The 25,970-nt window shown below is 47.4% G+C and overlaps 2 protein-coding genes and 1 long non-coding RNA gene across 3 annotated transcripts; all 3 read left to right on the forward strand.

The window, feature by feature from the left end:
• Nucleotides 1-1,697: 1,697 nt before the first annotated feature.
• Nucleotides 1,698-6,419, forward strand: LOC144945449 (uncharacterized). Its single transcript, XM_078873966.1, has 6 exons — nt 1,698-1,702; nt 3,029-3,124; nt 3,548-3,672; nt 4,930-5,045; nt 5,648-5,761; nt 6,369-6,419. The coding sequence occupies exons 1-6, from the start codon at nt 1,698-1,700 to the stop codon at nt 6,417-6,419; spliced, it is 507 nt and encodes a 168-aa protein (XP_078730092.1).
• A 1,543-nt stretch (nt 6,420-7,962) lies between these two features.
• On the forward strand, nt 7,963-9,832 carry LOC144945235 (uncharacterized). Its single transcript, XR_013639641.1, has 3 exons — nt 7,963-8,040; nt 9,060-9,199; nt 9,632-9,832. It is a non-coding gene; the product is annotated as an uncharacterized LOC144945235 (long non-coding RNA).
• Nucleotides 9,833-17,776: 7,944 nt separating this feature from the next.
• LOC144945233 (uncharacterized) lies at nt 17,777-24,152 on the forward strand. Its single transcript, XM_078873591.1, has 7 exons — nt 17,777-17,946; nt 19,616-19,740; nt 20,452-20,577; nt 20,941-20,965; nt 21,068-21,194; nt 22,574-22,710; nt 23,355-24,152. Exons 1-7 carry the CDS (start codon nt 17,886-17,888, stop codon nt 23,528-23,530), a joined length of 777 nt encoding a protein of 258 aa, XP_078729717.1. The 5' UTR covers nt 17,777-17,885; the 3' UTR covers nt 23,531-24,152.
• The last annotated feature ends 1,818 nt before the right edge of the window (nt 24,153-25,970 follow it).

Here is a 25,970-nt window from a genome sequence, read left to right on the forward strand (position 1 = left end):
CCCCCCTCCTCCTCTCCCCCTCCTCCTCCCCCCCCTCCTCCTCCCCCCCCTCCTCCTCTCCCCCCTCCTCCTCCCCTCCCCTCCTCCTCCCCCCCCTCCTCCTCCCCCCCCCCCTCCTCCTCCCCCCCCTCCTCCCCCCCCCTCCTCCTCCCCGCCCCTCCTACCCCCCCCTCCTCCTCCCCCCCCTCCTCCTCCCCCCCCCTCCTCCTCACCTCCTCCCCCCCTCCTCCTCCCCCCCCTCCTCCCCCCCTCCTCCCCCTCCTCCTCCCCCTCCTCCTCCCCCCCCCCCCTCCTCCTCCCCTCCTCCTCCCCTCCTCCTCCCCCCCCTCCTCCCCCCCTCCTCCTCCCCCCCTCCTCCTCCTCCCCCCTCCTCCTCCCTTCCTCCTCCTCCCCCCCCTCCTCCTCCCCTCCTCCTCCTCCCCCCCTCCTCCTCCCCCCCCCCTCCTCCTCCCCCCCTCCTCCTTTCCCCCCTCCTCCTCCCCCCCTCCTCCTCCCCTCCTCCTCCCCCTCCTCCCCCCCTCTTCCTCCCCTCCTCCTCCCCCCCCCTCCTCCTCCCCTCCTCCTCCCCCCCCTCCTCCTCCCCCTCCTCCCCCTCCTCTTCCCTCTCGCTCCCGACTCTCCCGCCGAAAAAGCAGTCGCACAGGCGGGAAAGTTCTACATTCAGGAAAGAAGGGTCATTGCCCGAAACGTCGCCTGTTTTTTTTTTGGTTAAAAGCCACGCAGTGCTTCGATTTAAAGTTTTCGTGAATGCAAGGATTCCTACTCTTTGTTTTATTCGGTAAAGTCACGTAGGTAAAACAATTAATAAAATAAAATAAATGAAAACAACTAAATTAACTCACGACGTTTCGGAGGCAACACAAGCCTCCCTCATCAGGTGTAAACAGGCACATGCAAAATAACTGTAGCGAGAGTAATTTGTACCATTTAACACCTGATGAGGGAGGCTTGTGTTGCCACAGAAACGTCGTGAGTTAATTTAATTTTAAAAATTGTATTGTTTTATATTTTTATTATTTTATTATTTCCCTTCTACGTGACTTTACCGAAATAACCAAGATTATTAATCCCTGCAGTCATTAAAGCTTTAAATACAATTTTTATTTAGTTGTTTTATTTTATTTTATTAATTGTTTTACCTACGTGACTTTACCGAAAAAGTCATAGAGTATGAGACGAGGTTGTTCGTTATCAAGTAAATGAGGTTTGTCCTGAGAGACAAGATGCTCACAAACACCAAGGAGGGTAATTGTTGTAATCCTATCTGACTGCTGATGAGAACAATGATTGTCGAAACCATTCCAGTTTTATGTACAGGCTGGTCCAGATGTCTTGTGACCCCAAATTAATTGACCCCCTTTTTTCTCCTTTGCATATTCATTTATGTTTAAAATACACCTTCAAACAAATATTAAGTTTTAGAGAATTAAATGGGGGTCACAAGACATCTGGATCACCCTGTGTACAGTATTTATCCAATGCTGTTGAGAAACGCAGACTGTCAGGCTGATGGGATGTGTAAAAACATGTTTTTTTGAGGATAGACAAACACCACAAGAATCGGGCATATTGTGAGAGTATTTTGTTACTTATATTATCCACGCTCATGAGGTTAAAGAGGTGTGTTTTTGACGACATAGATCATTTAACTCCGGGAGAGTTTCATCCAACGGTGGATACCGGATTGGCCAAGGCCAATGAGGTGAGCAGAAACTTTCGTTGATCTGTAACACTGGGACCTTAGACTGCACGAATGCAAATAACCACCACCAAGCAGACATGATGACGTTGGTGCGACGTTGGGATGTGGTTGGATCCGTCAAGATCGGCAGCCAAAGCTGGCCCTACGTCGGCCCAACGTTGTAAATAACTACCCGCCCCATACGCATCAATGACCAGTGTGGTGAAGTATGGTCAAACACATTTCACGACCAACTCCACGTGGGGAGGTCTTCATTGTGTTTACATGCCTAGCAACTCCTTAGGGGCCGTCCATAAATGATGTCACGCGATTTGGACGATTTTTGACCCCCCCCTCGTCACAAGGCGTCACAAAAAGTCAGACCCCCCCTCAAATATGACGTCACAAAGCTCTGCCCCCCCCCAAAAATAAAACATGCTTCAAATCGCTTTAAACTATTGTCATTGTAGTGCGTATTTAATGTGGCACTGCACTCTGATGTTGTAGAAGAAAACATTTATTAAAAAGTCTATTTAATTAAGTAGAACGTGTTTCTATTTATTTAAAGTTGCGCATTTTGCTGTGACGTCACACTTCTCAACCCCCCCCCCCCCTTGTCACACATCGTCACAAATGTCTGACCCCTCCTAAGTGCGTGACGTCATTTATGGGCGGCCCCTCACCCCCTGCCCTTAGAAATCTCATCTTTCATCCTACAAAGTCCCATCACAAGGGAGAGACACAAATAGACAACCAGATATTTAATTTTATTTTTGTTGCTCGTATTGAAACGGCTGTACGCCGTATGGACCTGAAAACTCAATTTCTCCGTACAAAAATACGGGTAAACCGTATGGGTTTGACAGGTTTGTGTTTAGTTTGTTGTCCTTCCCCCGCACCTCCGATAAGCGCGGTTGGCTACGTACGGTGCGAAAGAAGTTCAACGCACATCCAGTAGTGGATTTACAAGAAGACTGTGCGCTTCCGATGAGACCAGAAGTCTATTTTCCACGGGGAGACCTGGAAACAAAAAATACTGTGCAGAACATTGAACAAATGTTATAGTGCAATATAAATTATTATGCAGAAGATGTCGTAGCAACAAAAGTTCCCGGAGTGCTGCAAGACAACATTGAGATTCATGCAAAATTCAGTTGGAAAGCTCTGTTAACTTCTGTTAACTTCGTGGAAATGTACTGCAACACATGGCAATGAGTCTGATGGTGAACCTGCCCGGCGGGTTTGCGGTTGGGCTGGGGTGGGGCACTGGCGGTGTCAGTGCTGGTCACGTCAACGAAGCATCCGAGGCATTCGCTTGAGAGGGGACTCGTGCTTGTGCCACATCAGCTCGTCTCTCTGGGAAGCATCTCTTGCATGCGCCACGGAGTTCCTCCATCCGTCCTCCCTGCCGCCACCGCGACGCGGCAACGCGGCAACGCTCTGGTGAGTGGCCCTCCCGAATCCCACACCTCTCATTCTGACACCTGGCACCCACCTGGCACGCTCCTGGCACGCAGTGGCGTAGCCATGGAGCGTGCTGGCCGAAAGGGGCCTTACGGGCTGGGGCCGCCGGGCGATGAAGAAGGGGCACAATTAAACAGAGGGCCCTATTCCATAACTATTTTCACCTATTCCATAACTATTTTCATTCATAGCCACTGCGATCAATGTCATGAGAATGTCTTTTACGATCCCAGAAATCCTCACTTAGTCACAGGACTCTTTTTGGGGGGGGGAATGTCCCTGCATTGGAATGTTTGTCCAATTACATTAACGAGTGTTTTGACGTACATGGGGAAATTGTATTTATGATTTTGTTCGTATTTTTGTTTAAATCTTAGAGGTGGGTTGTGTATGCGAGCTCAGTGGAGGAGGCAGCCAGGGGTACGAGTGGAGGAGCAGGAGGGGGCTCTTCACCGAGAGGATGCCACCCTGGTTGGGTCTCGTCGCAGCCTGGGCCCTCTGTACTCTCGGCGTGGAAACTGTGCAAGGTAAGGACGTCGCACAACAGCGCAGTGTAACTTTACGCCATGTCTGCTGTCGAGGCTCCTAAGCCGCACACTGCTTCAGGGCACTTGGGTGTGTCGGAAAGACGCCAGAACAATTAATTGGGTGGGGGAGTCGACAGCCATTGGTGCTGCCCACCCACTGCTCCTGGTCAAGTCCACACTGAAGGCCTTCCTGTTTTCCTCTGCCTACGACTGCCCGACCGCCTCAAAATAAATTTTCCCACTGTTTCTGCGCAGCATCCTAGGACGTGGCCAGATTCATACGCGATATTCACGTAATTAAAATTGTGTTGAATGTTGTATTGCACAAAATCAAGTTTAGATGCAATAGTGACGAGACTTGTTACATTCAGGTTGTGTAGATAAGCTGAGAATCGCCGAGTACCTGATGTAACTGATCTACGTTCACATCATCTGAACACATTTCCCGACAGGTGCAGCGCCACTCCTGATGTCTCGAGCGTAAATATGGCAGCCCCACATCCCAGCGTATTCCCTTGGGTTTAGTCTTGCGTCAGTGTGTTTAATAATGTAATGACTTCTCCAGCATGTCTTCACACTCCCTACTCAGCCTTCTCACATTTGCCTATCCAGTATTCTCTTGTGAAATGTAAATGTGGTTAGGACGCAGACTGTACTGTTTTGTTGATTGTTCAGAGGGAGACACCGTGGTGTCTAAAATCGCCTTTCTGTACCTTTCACAGGATAATGGCAGTAGTTTGTGGGTCTACACTGACAACCAAATATTATCATTGTTTTTTTACCCTTTTATCTGGCAACAAAACTGACACCTTTTTTTTTTAAAGGTGTCAGTTTTGTTGCCGGATAAAAGGGTAAAAAAAACTATTATCATATTTTGTTACTGGCGAATGAGGTTCCAATGGTGTGAACCAAATATTAATTTTTGACAGACGCTTTGGACTTCAGTCATATTGATCTTCCAGTTACTCCTCTATCAGTCGAGTTATCTCCATGAAACGTGTAATTTTTATGGACGTAAACTTCCATGAGTTGTTCCATCGTCATCGTCGTCTGTGCTAGCCATAGGTCAAATGTTTAATGAATCACACAGGCACTAATGGAAGAACCAATGGGGCTTTGACAGGAGGGAGTTATGCCTGTAAAATAAAACATTTAGCTGAGGAACTGAACTCTGTTTTAGGTGGAGTATCTTTCTACCTATGTATGTTTGCCAACACCAAAAGTATCAATATTCCCCTGTGTCCCCACTCCCTGCAGACAGGCTGATGCCGCAGATTGAGGCAAAGCACTACTACAACTGCGAGGGAGCTGGCCCATACGTGGTCCATCGCTCGGACTGCTCGCAGGTTCCGCAGACCTGGGCCATCTACAAGGTACGGGCTCACCTGAGACTCACCTGTGATGCCACTCATTTTAAATACCCGTTGGAAGTCTGATGGAACACAATTGCCTCTCTTCATTTTTCGATTTAAAGCTTTCGTGACTGCAGGGATTCATCTTCTTGGTTCTTTCGGTAAAGTCACGTAGAAGGGAAATAATGAAATAATAGTGAGAATTATTTTATTTTATCATATTATTATTTTATTATGTTTTATTTGTATTATTTTATTATTTCCCTTCTACGTGACTTTACCGAAAGAACCAAGAAGATGCCTCTCTTCACTCAAGGCCTTCCGCCCACGGTGTCAGCGGTGATCAGTGGCGGATCCAAGGGGGAGCAATGGGGGCGATCGCTCCCCTTTGAGACCCCAAATATTGTTGATTTTTTATTTACCAGAGGGGATGAATTTAATATTTATTCATAGATGTATAGGGCCAAATTTAACAAGCTTGATTTTTCGGGACCCCTCCACCTCCCCATGGCAAGTTTCTAGATCCGCTTCTGGCGATGACGACGCATTTCTACGTTCTCATGAGGTAAACTATGCCAATGACACCACCTGTAACTCCTTGGTCCGTCTCTGAACATCTACAGGACCAGCAGGAGGTGATCGCGAGTACCACCAACTCCACGTGCGTGAAGCCGTGCGTCGCCGTCTTCTCAAACTGCACGCTCATCCTGTCACGCTGCCCGGCCGTGTTACTGCAGGTGAGAGCAGCAGCGTCGCGCAGAGGAAACACGTGCACCGCACAGCAATAAATCCTGGGTTCGATTCCCAACTTTCATGCCTTTCTGTGTGAGGGTTGTATGTTCTCCACCTGTTTTGCATTGGTTTTTAACAATAGTTAAAAGACACACACACACACGCAACGAAACTGATATTGGCCAAATATTCCAATGCTGAAAAATTGGCTGCAAATTACTCAGTCCAGATGTACAGTATGTATTGAGGCTTCCCTGGGTAAGCAAGCATGATCATAGTGTAGTGCAGTAGAACCACGCGGAGACGAGGAATTCTATAAGGGCTGTTGCCGTTTATTAAAACACTGTCACACTCGACATCCTACACTCACACCAGTGTAGATGCACTCCATCTCGGTCCTTTACCCCGGACACTGAATACTATTTGGGTCCTGCCTTCGGCTACCCTATGGGCTCTCCCACTCGTCTGCCCGGAGCGGGGGTTCAGCCAACACCGCTCCGCAATGAGGAGAGAGACCCTCTTCTAGCCGATCCTTAGCCTGGCTCCCTACGACGACCCCCCCTCCGTCACGGGGTCCCCCTTAAGAACCCCTTGGGCGGCTCCTCCCCCCAGCTCGGCTCCGCCCACGTTCCCGAAGGTGCTCTCCCAAAGCCCCTTGCGTAACCCGTGACATTACGTCATCCTTGACTGTCAACCCGTTAGCACCTCCTTCTGTTTTCCTCCTCATTGGTTACTCACAATACTCCTCTACAATAGTAATACTGGTAGGAACCTCCTGGTTACACCAGCCCACAGGGGGTTATTGTGTCCGTCGTGCAGGTAGGTGCTGGGTGGGGAGGGGCTGGGTGGGGAGGGGTTGGGTGGGGAGGGGCTGGGTGGGGAGGGGTTGGGTGGGGAGGGTGGGGAGGGGCTGGGTGGGGAGGGTGAGGCTGGGTGGGGGGTGGGAGGGGTGGGGCTGGGTGGGGAGTGACTGGTCACCCCGTGGTGCCCTTGTAAAACTCAACGTTTCACCTACTCACGCCGGCTTGTGCCCACCCTCACAGTCGGCCATATTTGCGGAATACACCACGCTGTCGTTGACCCTGGCCATTGACCGAGCAACCCAACGTTCTTACCAGCTCCCTCCACAGGAATGTGTTAATGAGAGCCTTATTCTAACTTTGCTGCTCCAGGTGAGGGTGAGGTGTGGTGCTGAGGTGGTAAATAATGTGGCGTTTGCAATGAGGTCACCTGTGTAGTGGCACAGTGGTTAGCGGGCTGCGCTATGAACCCGGCGACCCAAGTTTTATTCCCACATTGACTGGCCTGGAGAAGTATGGTCGACAAAGCGCGGGGAAGCCTTTTTCCATTGGTGGATTGATAATCAGCTGGAATGTATATATTTATATTGATTACAATTATGATAATACACACATACTAACAACCACACATGAAATAATGACAACAGCACACGAAAATTATATAGAAATGATGATGGTGGTGATGATGATGTTCCTTTTTTGAAGGTGGCGAACACAAGCTCTGTGTACAGTGAGTAATTTTTTTTTATCAAATCTCTCAGCCGTCAGCTCATTCATAGCAACCACAATATAAAAATGCACAATATTTAATACAATATTTATGCCATGATATTCTGAAATAACTTTTACACAACTTCACACAAAGCCAACAATAAAACATTCTGTGACACCCACGTGTTAATCAAGTTGATCAACACCTCTTATAACACTGGTCAACACACTTTTTCTGGCATAAGGTATTCCAACGGTTTTAAGGTAATTTTGGGGTGCCGATTCCAAATCTGGCATCAGTTTTTGTCTATCACATCAGGTTTTTGAGATATCAAATATTGCATTTTCAATAAAAACTGCAGAAGAAAAATATTAAATAAATGTGGATATCTACATAAAATGATATTATAAACACACTATCCTAAAAATACAGCACCATATTTTAACACTAAAGCAGTCACTGACTCGCAACAACTTGCAATCATAAGTGACAGAGTTAATTTGGGGTAAAATTAATGAAAATGGGGTATGCCGATAGCATAAAATGAGATGTGATAGAGCAAATCTGAGATCAGATTTGGAATCAGCACCCTGAAATTAGTCTAAAACAGCTGCAAAAGTCCAGGCCACAAAAAAAATGTTTGTGTTATTTTCTCTTTGGCAGTCTCCGACACCGCCATTGTGAACCCTCCGGAGGCCCTGGTCAGGCCAGGAAAGTCCATCACCCTCAAGTGCTTCAATAAAAACGGACGCATTCCCAGCGGGTGGAGCTGGTAAGTCACATCCACGTTAGCAAATACGACGACCAACACCGATTCTTCTCCTTTCATACGGCGGGAAGATGATCAGCCACGTGTCTGCGTTCGTGGGAAGGCTGGGAAGTGAGCCAGCTTCAGGAGCAGCATCATGGTCAATATCCGGTGAATAATCGAAATGGGAAGTGGTTTTTCTGTGTGATCCATGGTTTGAGATTGGAGATCAGTAGTCACACTGTGGGACATTCGTGATTGCCTATTAGCCAATAGGCAAGAGGTAGCCTCCACCTGCACTCACATCTTTCGGTAAGCAGGTAAAAATTCAACCCCAACCTAAGCTATTCGATGACTTTTCACCATTCAGGGTCACAATTGAGTTCAATAATCAACGCCCTATTGTCTTATTTTGCTCCCTCCTTTGTATTGATTTCCATTCTCTGTATCTCGTTTGTATAATAGTTTTCACACCACAATCCTAAAAGTACCACTAGCATATGATTTGTATATAATCTTAATACACTGTGAATGGTCTATTCAAATAAAGATTTATATGCATGTTTTGTTATCATTATTATAAAGTAATGATCTTAGAACCCCCTGTGATGTTGCAGGCAGTGCTGGTTATGCATTTAACGTCGGGCTGAAATTTGCGAGTCATCGTCGGTCTCGTAAGAAGATGTGTTTTGAACCACGAGTGGTGACATATACCTGTGACTCCAGTGCTTTGGGGGGTAATAAGGGATAGTGGATCACGAAGAGATTTGTGAAAACTGATCTGCGAGGTGGCCAGAGGGTGGCAGTTCAGCATCTGCGTCGCACACCACAACTGAGTGTTAAAGCCCTCGCATTCATGGTGAGGTTTTTCTGGTTGTCTCCCGCACAAAGAATCGACGTGAATTGACCATACAACTCAAAGTAGTAGGACACCTCTCGAAAAATAGTTTTCACGCCCTGTGAGATGTACCTGGGTAAGCGGATGGCATTGTGTTATTATTACGTCTGGGAAAACTATTTAATGTGTGTGTCGGATGCTGCAGGAATGGAGTGGCCATAGACGGCTCGGCCAACGTCTCATCGATTCTCGTGCCGATCAGGAGCCCAGCGGACGGAGGGCGGTTCAGCTGCGTGTTCCCGGAGTTTGAGAGCACCCCAGCCCTCATCCTCACAGAGGCGTCCGGTGAGACGTGCTGCCTCGCTGTGTCGTTCGTCTCCCTCTGAGAATTTGCCTCCTTCAATTTGTGTGGTTGTTCCACGTCGCAGAGATAATAATAGTGCACCATCGTGTGTGCGGGTTTTGAGGGAAGCGGTAGTGCAATGGTTAACGTGCTGCGATAGGAACCTATCGACCCGAGTTCGATTACCACTCACGGCCAACACCAGTGGCGATTATTCGAACTGGTCCTGGGTCTCCCCTAGGTCGACTCAGCCTCAAATTAGTTCCTGGTGCAGTATGTAAACATTGCCACTCGGGAGACAAAGGCGGCCCGGGCGTGGTGCTTGTCACCCACCTCCTCGTGTACCGTGGCGTCCTTCATAGGTGCTCGCTAACAGCACTTGCCCCAACAATCTGCTAAGGCTATACGGTGGGATCTTTGCCCTTGTCTCGCAGGTTTTGAGCAAGTCTCGACTGCGTTCCTCGTGTCTGCCCTGCTGGTGGTGGCCATCGTGGTGATATTCATTGCGCGGAGAGATGTAAACTCGAGTACCCTGCTGTGACGTGACCTCCTCCTCACCTGAACACGGACACATGAGGATTGCCACTCCAAGCCAGAAGCATTAAACCGCTTGTCTTGCTGAACTCCAAGGAGATTAAAGCAGACCCAGTCTGTGCACCTGTACACTGGGTAGATGGCAGCATACGCAGCACATTCACCAACAACACTTTGGCGTTTAAGGGAAACAAATCTATAAAAGAGGCAATGACAACTTCACATTTTTAATATTTCATATTTTACCGAGATGGAACATCTCGTTGGCCAGGGTGTCAAGGGTGTAGAGCAGGGGTGGGGAACGTCTGGCCCGCGGGCCTTATAAGGCCCGCGAAATCATTTGGTCTGGCCCTGCCAAGGCAACTCGAAATTCAATAAATCTAGGAGCAAACCTGGAAAAGCAGTTGCGAGTAGCAACATCATCAATACCAACTAACATCACACGCCTCGCCAAAGAGAAGCAGTTCCAGCCATCGCATTAGGGGTGAGTTAATTAAATGTTTGACCAAATATAACGTCAACCGAGAGGATGGGTACAAACTGAGCAATCATTGGAAGGACGTTATTAACCAGGTAAAGACTGTGATGATTCCATCCAACCTGCCTATGTCAGCTGTTATTTTGACTCTCTGTGTGTCTCTCTCTATGCCTCTCTCTTAGATCTCTCATGCTCACATGTCCGTTGCATTGCCCTCTCATGCCTTTGGATTGCACTCTCATGCTCACATGTCTTTTGGATTGCACTCTCATGCTCACAGGCCCTGCGGATTACACCCGTTGGGTTGCACTCCCTCGTCTAGGAGGCCGCTCATCTTCTTCTTTTCTACAGTTACATGCTAATTTATCATGCTAACATCATGCTAATCTCTCACATTAACATAGCCACTTCCATGCCCTCTTATTTCTCACGTTAACATCATGCTAATCTCTCACATTAACATAGCCACTTCCGTGCCCTCTAATTTCTCACGTTAACATCATGCTAATCTCTCACATTAACATAGCCACTTCCGTGCCCTCTTATTTCTCACATTAACATCATGCTAATCCATCACATTAACATAGCCACTTCCGTGCCCTCGTCGAGGAGGCCGCTCTCCTATCTTACAGTTACATGCTGATTTCTCACATTGACATCACCAGCCCCGGCCACTTCTTTATGACCCTTGAGCTACACCCATTTCAAACCTTTTAAAACAGTCTGCCTCAGCAGCAGACCATGCTTTCCCACCTGATGATGGACCCTTGTGTTGCGCCCGAAACGTTGTGATTTATTTTATTTTCTACCTACGTGACTTTACCGAAAGAACCAAAGAGTATGGATTGCTGTGCTGCAGTCACGAAAGCTTCAAATCAAGATCAAATTTTCACAGGCTAATTTTTAAGTTGATAATTTTGTATGGCCCGCAAATGATCTTATAAATATCCAAACGGCCCTTGGCAGAAAAAAGGTTCCCCACCCCTGGTGTCGACAGACGCATGCATAGTTTGTGCTCGTTTGTTCCATCTCGTTTGTCCGATGTTGTTCTCTCTTTAACCTTAATATAACATGAGCATCTAATTTGCATATCAGTTGCTCAATTGTAAGTAATTGATTATTACAGTCACAAATCGACCCCTTGTCCTCAGCGTAAGCGTCTTTGTAAAATCGAGGAGGCATTGACGCGTGCCTGGGGAATTACGCGTTTCCAGAAAATGTGATTTTCACTGTTGGCATGTGGTTTGTACCACGTGGCCAAGGCTGCCACTCCAACAAAGTCCGAATTGACCTCTAATGGACAGATTACACTTATTCTTCACGTAAGCCACCAGAGAAGTTTAGTGGTTTGAAGTTTGCACTTTGGGTGAGAAGCAGGAGACATGGTACAATTATATTTCGACCCATGCTGAAAATTTCTAGATTTGGAGCTCTAATCAGCACATTAATGATATGTGCTATAAAGAAGGAAAGGCCATTCAACTGCGTTGAGTTGTTTGTTATTTGTGCTTGACCACCGCTGCCAACGCAGCAGCATCACCAATGTAATGTGTTAAATCGATAGACATCGGAGTATCGCCGTTGTCGCGACAACCAGTTAAAATGTTTACTTATCTTCTTGGTTCTTTCGGTAAAGTCACGTAGAAGGGAAGTAATAAAATAATAAAAATAAAACATAATAAAATAATTCTCACGACGTTTCGGCCACAACGCAAGCAGCCGTCCTCAGGTGAAAACCAGGTCTGTCGAGGCGACAGACCCATTCAGACGCTGTCGCCTCGACAGACCTGGTTTTCACCTGAGGACGGCTGCTTGCGTTGTGGCCGAAGCGTCGTGAGAATTATTTTATTATGTTTTATTTTTATTATTTTATTACTTCCCTTCTACGTGATTTTACCGAAAGAACCAAGAAGATGAATCCCTGCAGTCACGAAAGCTTTAAATCGAAATGTTTACTTAGTTGCAGTTGCACGGGGTGTCCGCTAGAGGGCGCCACCGCTAACTCAATGGGGGGTGTGTAGCGATATCAAATTGTGAAACTAAAACTTTGGAGATCGTTATCAACCAGGCTATGCGTTAACTGCGTGTTAGCCGAAGCTCTGTGTTGCATTACATTACATTTCCAAAAGATTTGCTAAATTTTGTTTTCTCTAACGATTTCTCTCTCTAAAATTTACCAGGCTCTCATAGGGCCATTCGATCTTCTTCTTCCCCTCGGTCGCTTCGGTGTGGATTCATGGACATGCTAATTCCTCTGCTCCAACAGCTGCCCCAGCAGACCCACCTCTCTCTCTCTGCCCCCCCCCTCTCTCTCTATTTAAGGCCTCGACACAGAGGCATTGGGTCTCTGTGTGTCTATGTTGTGTGTCTCTCTCTCTGTGTCTGTGTTGTCTCTCTCTGCTTGTGAAACTAAACTCGTTGTCAATGGGCCGAGAGTGCTGCCCTTCGTGTCGGGGTGTTTGCGTCCGTCACGGACAGCCGCAGGGTATGACATCGCCCCGCCCTTGAATTCCTCACGCACCGTCTCACACCGGGAATATATCACAGCGCGTCAATCACTCGGGGTATCTCTTAATTCAGAATTCACAAGTTTTACTCTTGTTAGAGACTTGTGAACTTAATTTTAGTTGTTCATACGTATCAAATGTAATTTTTTTAACCCCATTCGAGACCATAATTTTTGCGAAGTTAATTGTCAAGCAGTAATGGTGACAATGCCCTTTGTTTATCCATGAAAGCCTCACCGAGTCTCAAGGCTGTCTGTCAGGGCGGTGGTTGTTGAGAGAACAATTATCAGTGAGAAGTATTGTCTCAATATAAATCCAGGGCGGTGGTGGTGGTGCCAGCTCCATTAGAGGCCCTTTGCAAAACATTCTTGGTTGTGCCACGTGGCAAAAAAACCATAGGCGTGCCAAGCTGCATAGCTTAAATATTTGTGAAATAATGAAGGCAATTGACTCATTACAATGAAATGCATATTAGCAGTACTGTGTCGGTATGAATTAGCTTTTTAATATATGAAATTGAGTTCGATATATGGTGTATCCTAAAATTGTTCGTGAATCTGGGACACCTCGAGCTGCTTGGAGCTCTAAACAATTGCTCGGTTTTTTACACTATGAGACCTCCTTTACCAGTGGCAAAATGTAGTAATAGGTTTTTACCCTTTCAACTGGTACAAAAACACAATACAAGGGATCATGTTTGCAATAACCACAACACAAGCAGTCAAAATGCAAACAAAAAGAAACAACTCTGATAATGATATGCACTGTCCTTGAAATTGGAAACTAGGCTCTAAGATAAGTTGTCTCGGGTGTGGACCAATCAACTTCAAGGACAGTGCATATCATTATCAGAGTTGTTTCTTTTTGTTTGCATTTTGACTGCTTGTGTTGTGGTTATTGCAAACATGATCCCTCGTATAAAGGTGTCAGTTTTTGTACCAGTTGAAAGGGTAAAAACCTATTACTACAAATTGCTCGGTTTGTTTGTGCCGAGCGCCGCCACAGGCCCAGCCAGTTCTGTGACGAGGCGTTTGTGGCCGCTGGTACCGTGCAACTGCAAGGCACGGCACTCTCTTCTGCTCCGATTTATATTGTCTTCGTTACTGGTCCTGTGTGTTTATGTTTCTGATTTTGTGACTTTAATGACCCAGGTCACTCTTGCGATTGAGACTCATCTTGGCCTCTGTTGAGATCGCACCCTGGTGAAAACAAAATCTTGTAAGGAGCTCAGGCAATGAACCGAATCCCATTCTCCAGTAACGGCATGGCTTAAGCATTAAGGTCACGGGATGAACCTTACCCGCATGGACTCGGTGCCCTGGGGGGGTATTCCGATGCAGGGTGCGGCCGCATAGCACAGGTCCTGGAAGCTTCTCTCAGCGCCACGTTCGGGTCTGTAATCGGTGGTCATCGCTGGGTCACAAAGAGCTCGGGAGGAATTCAGGCGATGCTGATTTAATGTTCTTCCTGGCGTTTTCCCCACTCGTGGGGGTCTGTCTTCTTGGTCCTCTCACTACAGTCATTCGCCAACGTCCCTTGCAGATGTATCGTGCCTCGTGTCTGCATTGCGCACATCCACTGGGGTGCAAGACTTTATTTCAAGACTAGTTCATAAAGTATGTCTTTGCCAGGCAAAAGTTTTAAATATATAGTAATAAACCTGATATTATTATTTTTTATCTACGATCAGACACGGACATCTACTCCAAAATTTTGCATTTTTTCGCAAAACAAAAATTGTTTACTTGATTAAACTTCTTAAATTTAAAGACGTACCCATCAGAAACCACTCAATGTAAAGATTGCGTTCCTTTTCATTAGGAAGAACAAACAATAATAAACTTAATGCTCCTTGAGGGGAAGCTCCTATCTTTAACCGTTTTCGAATTATTCATATTTCAACACCATAAAATGCGTATTTTTTTCGTTAAAACCCGCTTTAATCCGAAATATCTCCGGAACAATAAAATATAGAAAAATGGTTCTCGCTTACATTTTATTTGCTGTTTAACACTCTATGAAACGAAAAAACGCAATCTTATTATTTGAACGGTTTCTGAATCACTCGGACAAACATGTTCATGGGCCACTTAAAATCGAGATGTCGGATTTTCATATTTTTCCCGTTTGTGTCCTAAAAGCTACCTGTGTACCAATTTTCAGCTTTCGACCTTATCAAGAAGCACCCGACAAGTTTTTGACACATACAGATGAAGGTCGTTATTTATTTATGTAGGTATCCATAAATTTGTGTTAATTATTTTATTGTGCAAGCAGCTTCACTATTGTATGCCTCTCATTATGAACGAAACACGTCCGAGAAGTCATCTACCAAAGATATAGAGCAATAACATCAGCAAATGTAAAGTGGATTATTATATCGCAGCAGTGGATTGATCATTGTCTGATGATAATGATGGAATGTTTTACTAAACACTTTTTAGCTATTGTAAATGTGTTTGTTTGGTTGTGTTACACGCATTTATATTAAAATGTTTAAAGCTGTATCAACGAAGATCGCGGTAATGTTCAGCGGTTATGATTGTCCGTCAATCGTGGCAGTTTACATGGGTTTACCGAAGTTAGTTGATCGGTGAGTAGCATACGATGGAGGTACTCCCACCAGTACGTCTGACAAGGAGTGGCTCTCTAGAGCTCCCTCTCGCGGATGCCTTTCCACCAGCAGTGGCGTGAGCGAGAAGTTTCAGGGCTGCACTTTTACCCTCTAAAAACATCAGAAAAACATCACAGCACCACTAGGGAGCTGTTCACAGCTCCACTAGGGGGGAGCTGTTTACAGCTCCGCTACAGCACCACTAGGGAGCTGTTCACAGCACCACTAGGGAGCTGTTCTGATGTTTCACTGCTTGGTAAGATGCACGAATGCACACAAAACCCCGCCCACACACACGAAGACTCGTGGCTGGCTGCACGCCACGGCCCCGGCTCGTGGGACAGAGGGGACGGAGAGGAAGACCCTCGCCCTGACCCTGAACTGACGTGCACCACACTAACGAGGGAGGAGGGGTCCCCCGTGTCCGCCCACTCTGGCATGAGATGAGCTCATACGTCCGGCACCCGACGAAGAGGAATGCGGTGGTGGCACAGGGGGAGTAAGGGGCCGCTCCAGAGAGATTATCACAAGTAAAGTCACCTTCTTGGTTCTTTCGGTAAAGTCACGTAGAAGGGAAATAATAACAATAAAATAAAACATAATAAAATACAATGATTTTATTATTATTATTTTATTATTTCCCTTCTACGTGACTTTACCGAAAGAACCAAGAAGATGAATCCCTGCAAGCTTTAAATCGAAAAGTAAAGTCACATAGAAAGAAAATAAATTAAATAATAGAATACGACGTTTCGATTGCAACACAAGCAACCGTCATCAGGGAGAACTAAATTTGTGTGTCTATGTTGTGTATCTGTGTTGTCTCACTCTGCTTGTGTGTCTGTCTGTGTGTCTCCGTGTCTGTGTTTTGTCTCTCTCTCAAATTTAGTTCTACCTGATGACGGTTGCTTGTGTTGCAATAGAAACGTTGTACTATATATATATTTTTCTAAGTGATTTTACCGAAAGAACCAAAGCGTAATGCCTGCAGTCACGAAAGCTTCAAATCAAGTTTACATCTCATCTGGAACACGACAGGACGATGACATTGTCTCGGCAGCTGTTAGGTGGGTTGCGATGACACCGCGGGATCGGGGCAGTTGTCGGCGACTCTTGGATGCCTTCATCCAGCAGTAGATTAACAATAACTGACGATGATGGTGATGATTAAAGAAGCCAGGGCGTTTGCTCATTGCGTCACGCAGCAAATCGGCGCTCCCTTACACGATCCGCACCAATACATCTGTCAATTAGATAATGCGCTGTAATTGACAAGGTGTGTGCGGAGTGAGGACGGCTGCTGATCGTACTCCGTGCACATGCTTAGCACGTGCGATGCATATCCTATCAGTGGAGCTGACTCGTAACGCCGTAACTGGAATGTTGGCGTATTTCTCCGCCAGCTCACGGTAGATATCATGGGGGCCTTCAGTCATGAACCCGTGCCGCCGGTCTCGTTATTCCGGTTGTGCCGGGTCCTAGCCTCCACCTCGCTCCGCTAGGGAGCTGCTGCACCTGGGGCCGAAGTTTCAAGTTCCCTCCCTGCACCGATCGAGTTGCTGTGTCCCCCGACCCACCCCACTGAGCACACTCTCCACGTGTCTCCGGGCTTCCTAAGGGAGCCTTTAACCCGCTGGGTTAGAATATGAAATCGTGGCCACAGCGACCGTGGCTTTACCCAGAGCCTCAATACCACCGCACATGGGGAGATCCAAATCCTCGGCAACCGCACGGTCGAGATGTCACAATCGCCCACATGTCACGCACGACGCGTCTGTGCCACACCGTGTCAAAGAATACGGTTTATCCGTATTCTTGTGCAGGGAAATTGAGTTTTCGGGTCCATACCGCGTACAGCCGTTTCAATACGAGCAAATGTTTTTATTGGTTTGTGTTTCTCCCTTGTGATGTGACTTTGGAGGATAAACGTTGAGATTTATAAGGGCACGGGGTGACACATACAGTCTGAATTGGTCCGTAATAAAGTAGGCAATGATAGGGGGTTGACAGGTATGCTGTGCATGTAATTAAGAACATTGCCTAATGCAATTGCACATTGTAGCAATCTAGTCGCGGCACCATCATCATCATCGGCCACGGTAAAAGCCACTGCTGCATGAAAACAATTTTCTCAACGTCACCGACCATCGCTCGCGACCCCGCGCTGCTGTGCGCCAAACTCGGTCGCAAATCGCCTCCTTCTCAGCCGAGTGGCTGCGTGGGGTCAGCTGCTTGGCTGTTCTTGACTCGAATTACGCCCTCGCAATAACGATCGCGAGCCATGGCGATGATGATGATGGTGGTGGTGGTGTCGATGATGGGCGTGTAATAAAGGCGTCACACACACACGCCGAGTCAGCGAGTGAATGCCCCTAATTCCATACATACCCCCACCCCCAACCCCCATGCTGCACTCGCCCTGCCTCTCTTCTCGTAAACACGGCCCGGCCCAAACGCGGTGTCGGCATTCATGGTACCCGGGACCCTGCCCAGTGCATGTTGCGGACCGTGTTGAGAAGGCGACCTTGCCACCTCCCCACACCTGCAAGTCCGAGATGACTCCCCACGGGTTCCTCTGCTCCCTCGTGTTCGCCACCTCCGTGCTGCTGTCCGTCGGTGAGCAGCTCCGACGGAAAGTTTCGTTGTTCTAACTTGTCTCCGTGTTTGTATTGTTAGGTGCATTCTTCAGACCGACGGTAATGATTTGGTCTGCGCTGTGCATTATAGAGTTGTTGTCGAACTGGGACCCATCTAACAGAGAGGGTCCTTTGCCCGCACCATCTGGCAGTTCACCAGCGTCTGTTCAGGCAAAGCATGTCACTGCTGTTGAGAAACTTAATGTAGCAAACGGTCCAGAGTTTGTGTGGAACTAATACTGCTGAAATTCTGAACTTATAAAAGACCATTTACTCTTTGGTTATTTCGGTAAAGTCACGTAGGTATAAAATAAAATAAATTAAATCACGACGTTTCGATTGACCGATGGGATGTAAAACAAAATGTGAATCTATTTTTTAATAGTGAACCAATATGGAAAAGGGTACGAATTGTGTTCGTGGTCAATTCGTGACCGGTGTTGGGTGTCCACCTGTGGGGGTCTCCTTCTGCTGGTCCCGCGGCCGGGAGGAGCCAGAGCGAGGGATGTTGCCGTGGTCGTCCTGAGCTCGGCGTGACGGTCGCTCTCTCTCTCTTCTCTCTCACCCCAGTCGCCCAGCACGCGCACCATCTCGCCATATCTGGCAAGCCAAGCAGGCTCGTGCCTGCATAGTGCTCGGGTTGATTGCAACCCCGCGCGAACAAACAGGGTGTCGATGGCAGTGCGGCAACGTATCGATTTGTTTGGACTGTGCTCCTGTCCTCCCAACGTGTGTTTCCCCGACTAGCGTGGTGAAGTATGGTCAAATAACCCCCATGAAGCGCATGGCGTTGAGGAGTGGGGGGGGGGTAGCAGGTTAATCCAGCAGTGGATTTACGTAAATGCTTACATGTCGTCGCCGCCGCCGACGCATTGCTTACATTTTTCTTCACACAATGAGGGGGCGGCGCGGTGAGTCAACCTGCTGGTATATTTTTCACTTCCAGAACAAAGTCGTGGGGGGTTTCTGTTCCGGTAAACACCAGGGGAGCTTAGAACTACAGTGCAACCGTAGAAGTTGCCGCGATGTTATTGGCTGGCCCCCTCCTCTCCGCAGGGCATTATTCCAGATGAATAAACTCGTTGTAGAAATCTTGATTTGAAGCTTTCGTGACTGCAGGAGCCCATACTCTTCGGTTCTTTCGGTAAAATCACGTAGGTATAAGATAAAATAAATTACGACGTTTCGGGCGCAACACAAGCGTCCATCGTCAGGTGGGAGGCAGCATGGGAAAGCCACCTGATGATGGACGCTTGTGTTGCGCCCGAAACGTCGTGATTTATTTCATACCTTCATGACTTTACCGAAATAACCAACGAGTATCGTTGTAGAAAGTCCAATGTGTGTTTGTTAGGACTTGTCCAACCGGCAACACTTAATTGTCATCGTAATCGGCAGCATGCTGATGTTGAATCCAGCGGGAGGCGAGAGGGATGGAGTGTCATCACGTGTAGGCGGCGTGTTATCTGTGGAGGCCACCACACGCGCACACACCACAAGACATCTCTCTCTACCTTTGAACCGACATTCTCCAAGTCCACGTGGAGCGTGTTCGTCGGTCGCCAAAGCGCGAGAAACTAACACAACGCGACTTGTCGATTTCGTAGTGAACCTGTTGTTCGTGCCCCCCTCTCCCGGACCCCCCGTAGCCACGCCGGTGTGGATGGGATACTACGAGTGTAGAGGTGCCGGCTCCCACTCCCTGCATCCGAGCGATTGCGCCTCTTCGCCAGTCCACGCGAACGCCACGCAGTACTGGAGCGTGCTGGCCGAGGTATGTAACCTGACGTTGCACGCAGCGCACGGCACTTGCAAAGCACACGCACGTTGTCCAGGCACTGGGCTCGTGTCTCCTGCCAAGAGACCCTGCAGGCTACACAGCAGGGACGCCTGGCCGCTCCGGACCCTGGCACGTCAGTGTGTGGTGACTAGGGGGCCACTCCTTCTGACGTCTCCAGGCTGACCTTGGCTCAAAATTAATTATCCCCTCTTCTCACGCATTGCTCGAGGCAGCTGCAGACATTACACGTGGCACATTATGCCAGCTGTACAATACGCACTGGGTGTGTTTATATGGGCACATCGGTTACAGGTCATAGCAACGTGGAATTTCCATCAATCTTACCATCTATGCTGTAACCGTGTAAAAATGGCACGGCTACAACACCTCGAGATGACCGATTAACATAACACTGCAAGCGTGAGAGAGGTCCGTGATACGCAGGGCGCATGGAAGAGTTGCCTGCCTATGGCTGTGGAGCTCCTCAACAAGTGACTTGTGGTTTGTCGCTTTGAGGATGTTGGCAGTGGAGGTTATTTCATGACCTAGAGCAGAAATTGTTTGGTTTAACGGGTCTTGCTCTGCTGATGAGGGCATAGAGGTGGAAACACCGATACAGAGCTCTCCCATGTAAACAAATGCAGGAAAATATTAGGGCATTACTCTCCCAACTCTACTGGTGGTGCTGCTGTGTGAATGTTGCAGAATGGCGTAAACACGCTAACTGCCTCCGTGAACGGGCCCGTGCGAAATGAGTGCTTCCCTCCGGAGTGCGTCAACGTGGCGAGCTGCTTCATCACCCTCTCTGGTTGCCACACCGTGGAACTCAAGGTGAGCCTCCGTAATGTCCCACATACTTAACAAGGACGAAGATTAGTGCGCTGAACATGTAATGTTCAGGTCACATGACATGCAATCGGGGCATAATGCGAGTCGTGCCTTCCTGTAGTTTGTGAGCACATCTTTGGGAGTTGTTAAATCTGCTTCTAAAAGGAAATGGTCAAGCGTCCCGATGTTGCAGGGACCCTCCTGAAGTCTTGACTCGGTGAGGTCTTCTGGGTAAATACTAATGATCAATGTTATTAAATGAGCCTCACAACGTATTCCATAGCCTCTTGCATACGATGTGTGCCATACACGGGTTCTGAAGTGTGCACGGTTTGAAATGCAGTGTCACGTTTACTTTGGTTGCAGGCACAAGATAAAGCATGGCAATTTGGTGAGACAGACGAATACACGCAGACACGTGCATTTACACAAATACTTCATTGAATGACCATGTGAAGGACCTTCCTGCACGTTCTAATATCTCTTCCATCAGTTCCAGTAACAGTGGGCATTCTGCCAAATAATCCGGCTCCTGTTGGCAGTACCGTCGACCTGGTGTGCCTGCCCAGCTTTAACTCCACCGACCATTTGCAGGACCATGAGCCAGCACGCTGGGAAAGGTTCGTCGCACTCCGCAGATGTTACAAATTCCACACACTCGGAGCATTGAGTATCGGTACAAGGTTTTGAGTTGTCCTGTTGACCCTCGTATCTCCATTTTATGGTAAAAACCAGTTCTACCAGTGCACAGGAATTTTTTTGGTTGTGCTGCAGGATGACAATGGTATGTGTTTTCACGTGTGTTATTTAACTATTTTATTTACCAGGTAAATCCGACCGAGCTATTAGCTCTTTCTCAAAAACGACCTGGCCACAAATAATAGCTCAACGAAGTGGCTTATGTGGAAATGTATAGCAGCCAAATGCTCTAAATGCATGGTTTCTAAATGTGGAGGGGCAAAAACCCCGAGGACCCGGAGAAAAATCCATGAAACCATGGGGAGAAGATGCAAATTTAACATATACAGGGGTCGGGATGAAACTCGCAACCTCCTGCATACCAGACAAGGGAGATAGCAGCATCTCACCACCCCGGCACCCCATCTCATATCAACACATTCGAAAGGGCACCCAGAGTGGCAGCTTTCCTTGTAGGTACAAGGTGACTTGGCACCTGGCCTGCAAACGGGCATTAAATAGCCAGTAGTAGACAATGATTTCTGTTGTATGTATACCAATAAAGTATGATCTTGATTTGACGCTTTCGTGACTACAGGAATCCATACTCTTTGGTTCTTTCGGTAAAGTCACGGACCCAGACAGACATATAATGGCTTTCTCATTTTGAATTTCCTGGGATCTTTTAAAGTCCACTGAAGCAGACGGCACAGTATTATGGTTATTACAACCGCAATAATAACCAGGGTGGCCTGCCAGATTTGAACAAACCCCTGCAACAAGCAGATAATGTGTTGGGCTGTGTCACCGATGTGTATTCGGGTTGTACCACGTGTCTTTCAGCACGAGTCATGCGGTACAACCTGAACACGTATTGGAGAGCTAAACTAGTCACCTGAATTATGATTACATTGTGTGGGTGCGGTTCTAACGCATGCAGACTGGACTATAGTTAACCTCAAATAGCTTTAATCGTTTGAGCCATGATCTATCCACTGTGTGAAAGCCTCTCCAAGCCGGCACCACCACCTCTCATGGTTTTGTGATGCAACAGTCCACCCAGGACCTGCACAGAAACTGATTTAATCTCCATCTCCACAGTGGACGTCCTTTCGAACGCGTTCCATTCCGTCATCTATTTTAGAAAAGTGTCCTGCCCAAGCACACTCGCTACAATGACAACTCTTTTGCAGAGAAGGCACAGTACGCGTCGGTTGATTGGTAGCCTCGAAATGCTGAAAAGCAGTGATTTGCTGTATTTATGCGTGACAATCATTTGAATGATTTTGGGTAAAGATGCCAACTGCTCATTGTCTTTCAGACATGGAAGACTACTGGAGGAAGACCAAAATCACAAAGGGCATGTCAAACTTCTTGTGTCCCTGGCAGACAGTGGAGAGTACGTTTGTGTTCTACCTGGGTTCAGGAGCCAGCCAGTGACCTTAAAAGTCCGCACCGGTCAGTAGTAGGGTTCCATCCTTGTGGTAAAGTCTGTAGAGTTTCTTGCCTGTTTTGAAGTATCATATTTTTCGATTTAAAGCTTTCGTGACTGCACGGATTCATCTTCTTCGTTCTTTCGGTAAAGTCACGTAGAATGGAAAAAAAAATACATAATAAAAATAAATTATTGCTAGGTGGTCATTGAGCACATTCCAAACCTCCTACACAATGTATCAGAATAAATAAGCAGATAACTAACACCCTTTGCATATGTCCGTTCTATACAAAATATGGAGGTAATTTGCACATTCCATCAGCTGAATGGCCTTTTGGGAGTGCATAATGTCAGCAGCATTGGTTCTGCACAAGCCAAACTTTGGACTGGTTTTGACAGTCGGTGTCTCATTGGTAGTTGGGCTTGCTTGAGCTAATGCTGGTAAACTGGCAGATATTCAATGGCAAGGTCTCTGTTAGATTTGGTGATTATTTTTTTTTTGCATAATATAAGTGTTCATAGATCTGTCAGACGAAATGATAAGTATCTGAGAACCTTTGTAAATACCCTATTTGCCGTCACCCGCATATGCGCAAGCGCATGATAAGCGAATGTAAAATATGTATGTTGTGTAATGAATGGCACAATCTCTGGTTTGTTTTTGCAGACAAAATCATTCACGAAGAGACCCTGAAGGCAGTGACTGGAGTCCTCATCTTCTTTTCCGTCCTCATAGTAGGGGGCTCGATTATTTTGTGCTTGAGATGTCGCAAGCCCAAGCCGCCAGCGCCGCTCAGCAACCTGGCTGACTTGGAAGCACTCGCGAAAGAAAACGAGCAGTAGCTGTCACCAGAGTGTCTAGTAGGGCATCATTTTAGCAGGATTTGTCCGGCCGGGTTGGCAACCCTTCAAATACTTCTAACAGCCGACACATACCGTACTTCTCGCTGTGGCTGTGGCTACTAGTCCCGTACCACCTCCTCCCGGTCTTGCCGAGACCTGGAAAATATTAGGTGAGAAATCTAAGCCTCGGAAGTGAGGTGTGAATGAGTAACAACCCTTGGCACACCATGAGCCCAAGGCTGACAACAACATAAACGCGTTGCTCAATGAGGTTGTGGCTGGCCAGGTTTCAGACTGAGAACAACTAAACAAGACGTGGCCGAGTGCTGTGTATATTCATGCAGGTAGTTTTTTGTGTGTCCTCCGATGAGCACGGTTGGCTACATACGCTGCGAAAGAAGTTCAGCGTACATACATTGCGGGTAGTTTCGCCATATTTTTGGCTGAGGTCAGTTTGGCAACTGTCCAAAAGCGAAGTTTTAATACCTGTCAACCCATTATCAGTGCCTTACCTTATTACAGACCAATTCAGACCATATTGGTCACCCCGTGCCCTTATACATCTCAACGTTCATCCTATAAAGTCTCATCACAAAGGAGAAACACAAATGGACAAAAAAAACTTTTTCCCGTATTGAAACTGCTGTATGCAGTATGGACCTGGAAACTCAATTTCCCTGTACAGGAATACGGGTAAACTATATGGGTTGACATGTATGGGTTTTTATACACCCCTCCCCCAAAGATGTCCCCGCATAGAGAAGGGGGGTTGGCGCTTCTCTCCGTTGTCAACCATTAACCAGTGGTGGAAATTCCACGTTTATACGCTGCACTTTATTACCCTATGCTTGTCTGCTGTATTCAATAAATCGCATAACAATGTAATCGCTGTACGTGTAGTCGTGTACAATAATTAAGTCCAATGCAGGGCTACGTGTTGGTCAGCAGAGCGCAGTGCAGTACCAGCTATTGCTGTACCGTACTTATATGACCTCCCCACCTCAACCATTTGCCCGCATAAGCCGGCTATTGCGAGCGTGGGGAGGTATGGGGCCGTCCATAAATGACGTCACGCAACTATGGGGGGGGGGGGTCAGACATTTGTGACGATGTGTGACGAGGGGGGGGTTTGAGAAATGTGACGTCACATCAAAATGCGCAACTTTAAATATAGACGACACGTTCTACTTAATAAAATATACTTTTTTATGTTTTCTCCTACAACATCAGAGTGCACTACAATGACAATAGTTTAAAGTGATTTGAACCATGTTTTATTTGGGGGGGGGGGGTGGGGGGCAGAGCTTTGTGACGTCATTTGTTGTGGGGTCTGACTTTTTGTGACGATGGGGGGGGGGGGGGTCAAAAATCGTCCAAAATCGCGTGACGTCATTTATGGACGGTCCCTATGTTCAAAACAACCTCTACAAGCAGCACGCGTGAGGAGGCACTCGTTTAGCAGCAGCACGGGCAGCCCCATCGCCCCTGAGTGCCGCACGGAACTGAGAATCACCTCGATCGTGTCGGCTCCAGGGCAAGGTGGTGCTGGTGGTGGTTCAGTTTTAAGTTTCATGTATTTGGTATAGCCCTATGAGCCATTCGGCTCCATGCACAAGAAAACATCTTAATGTGACTAAGTGCAAACAGAAAATCCAAGAAAAGGCAGCAAAATATTGCAGAAAAAGCACCGTACACCAACGCTGTGTGCAAAAATCCCAGTGGGATGCAAGTCAAACAACAACCACAAGACAACTTAGATTAAGGCCATCAGTCTTACTCCGTACTACAACAAACAAACATGGCCAAACCAAAAACTTTTTCGAAATCACCAAAATAAAGCCATAAAAGCAATGTAACACTGATCATAGGAACTGTGACCGAATTTTCACAAACACATTCCTGCGGAGGGAGCTGGTAGGAACGTTGGGTTGCTCGGTCAATGGCCAGGGTCAACGGCAGCGTCGTGTATCCCGCAAATATGCCCGACTGTGAGGGCGGGCACAAGCCAGCGTGAGTAGGTTAAACGTTGAGTTTTATAAGGGCACCACGGGGTGACCAGCCCCTCCCCACCCAGCCCCACCCTCCCCACCCAGCCCCTCCCCACCCAACCCCATCCCTCCCACCCCCCACCCAGCCCCTCCCACCCAGCCTCTCCCCACCCTCCCCTCTCCACCCAGCCCGACCCCTCCCATTTTTGGATGCACGACGGACGGACACAATAATCCCCTGTGGGCTGGTGTAACCAGGAGGTTCCTACCAGTATAAAGCCATAAAAGCAATTTTAGTGATCATAGGAACTGTGACCGAATTTTCACACTAAACGACATAAACAACATGTACCACCAACACCCTGTAGCCGTAGCTGGCTGCATGAGTCACTCCACAACAGCAGGAGCACCAGGAGCATGGTGGTGTTAGTGAACAGACGACGATGATTATT

Source organism: Lampetra fluviatilis, chromosome 37 (genome assembly GCF_964198595.1).
Source record: "Lampetra fluviatilis chromosome 37, kcLamFluv1.1, whole genome shotgun sequence".
Classification (NCBI taxonomy): Eukaryota; Metazoa; Chordata; class Hyperoartia; order Petromyzontiformes; family Petromyzontidae; genus Lampetra; species Lampetra fluviatilis.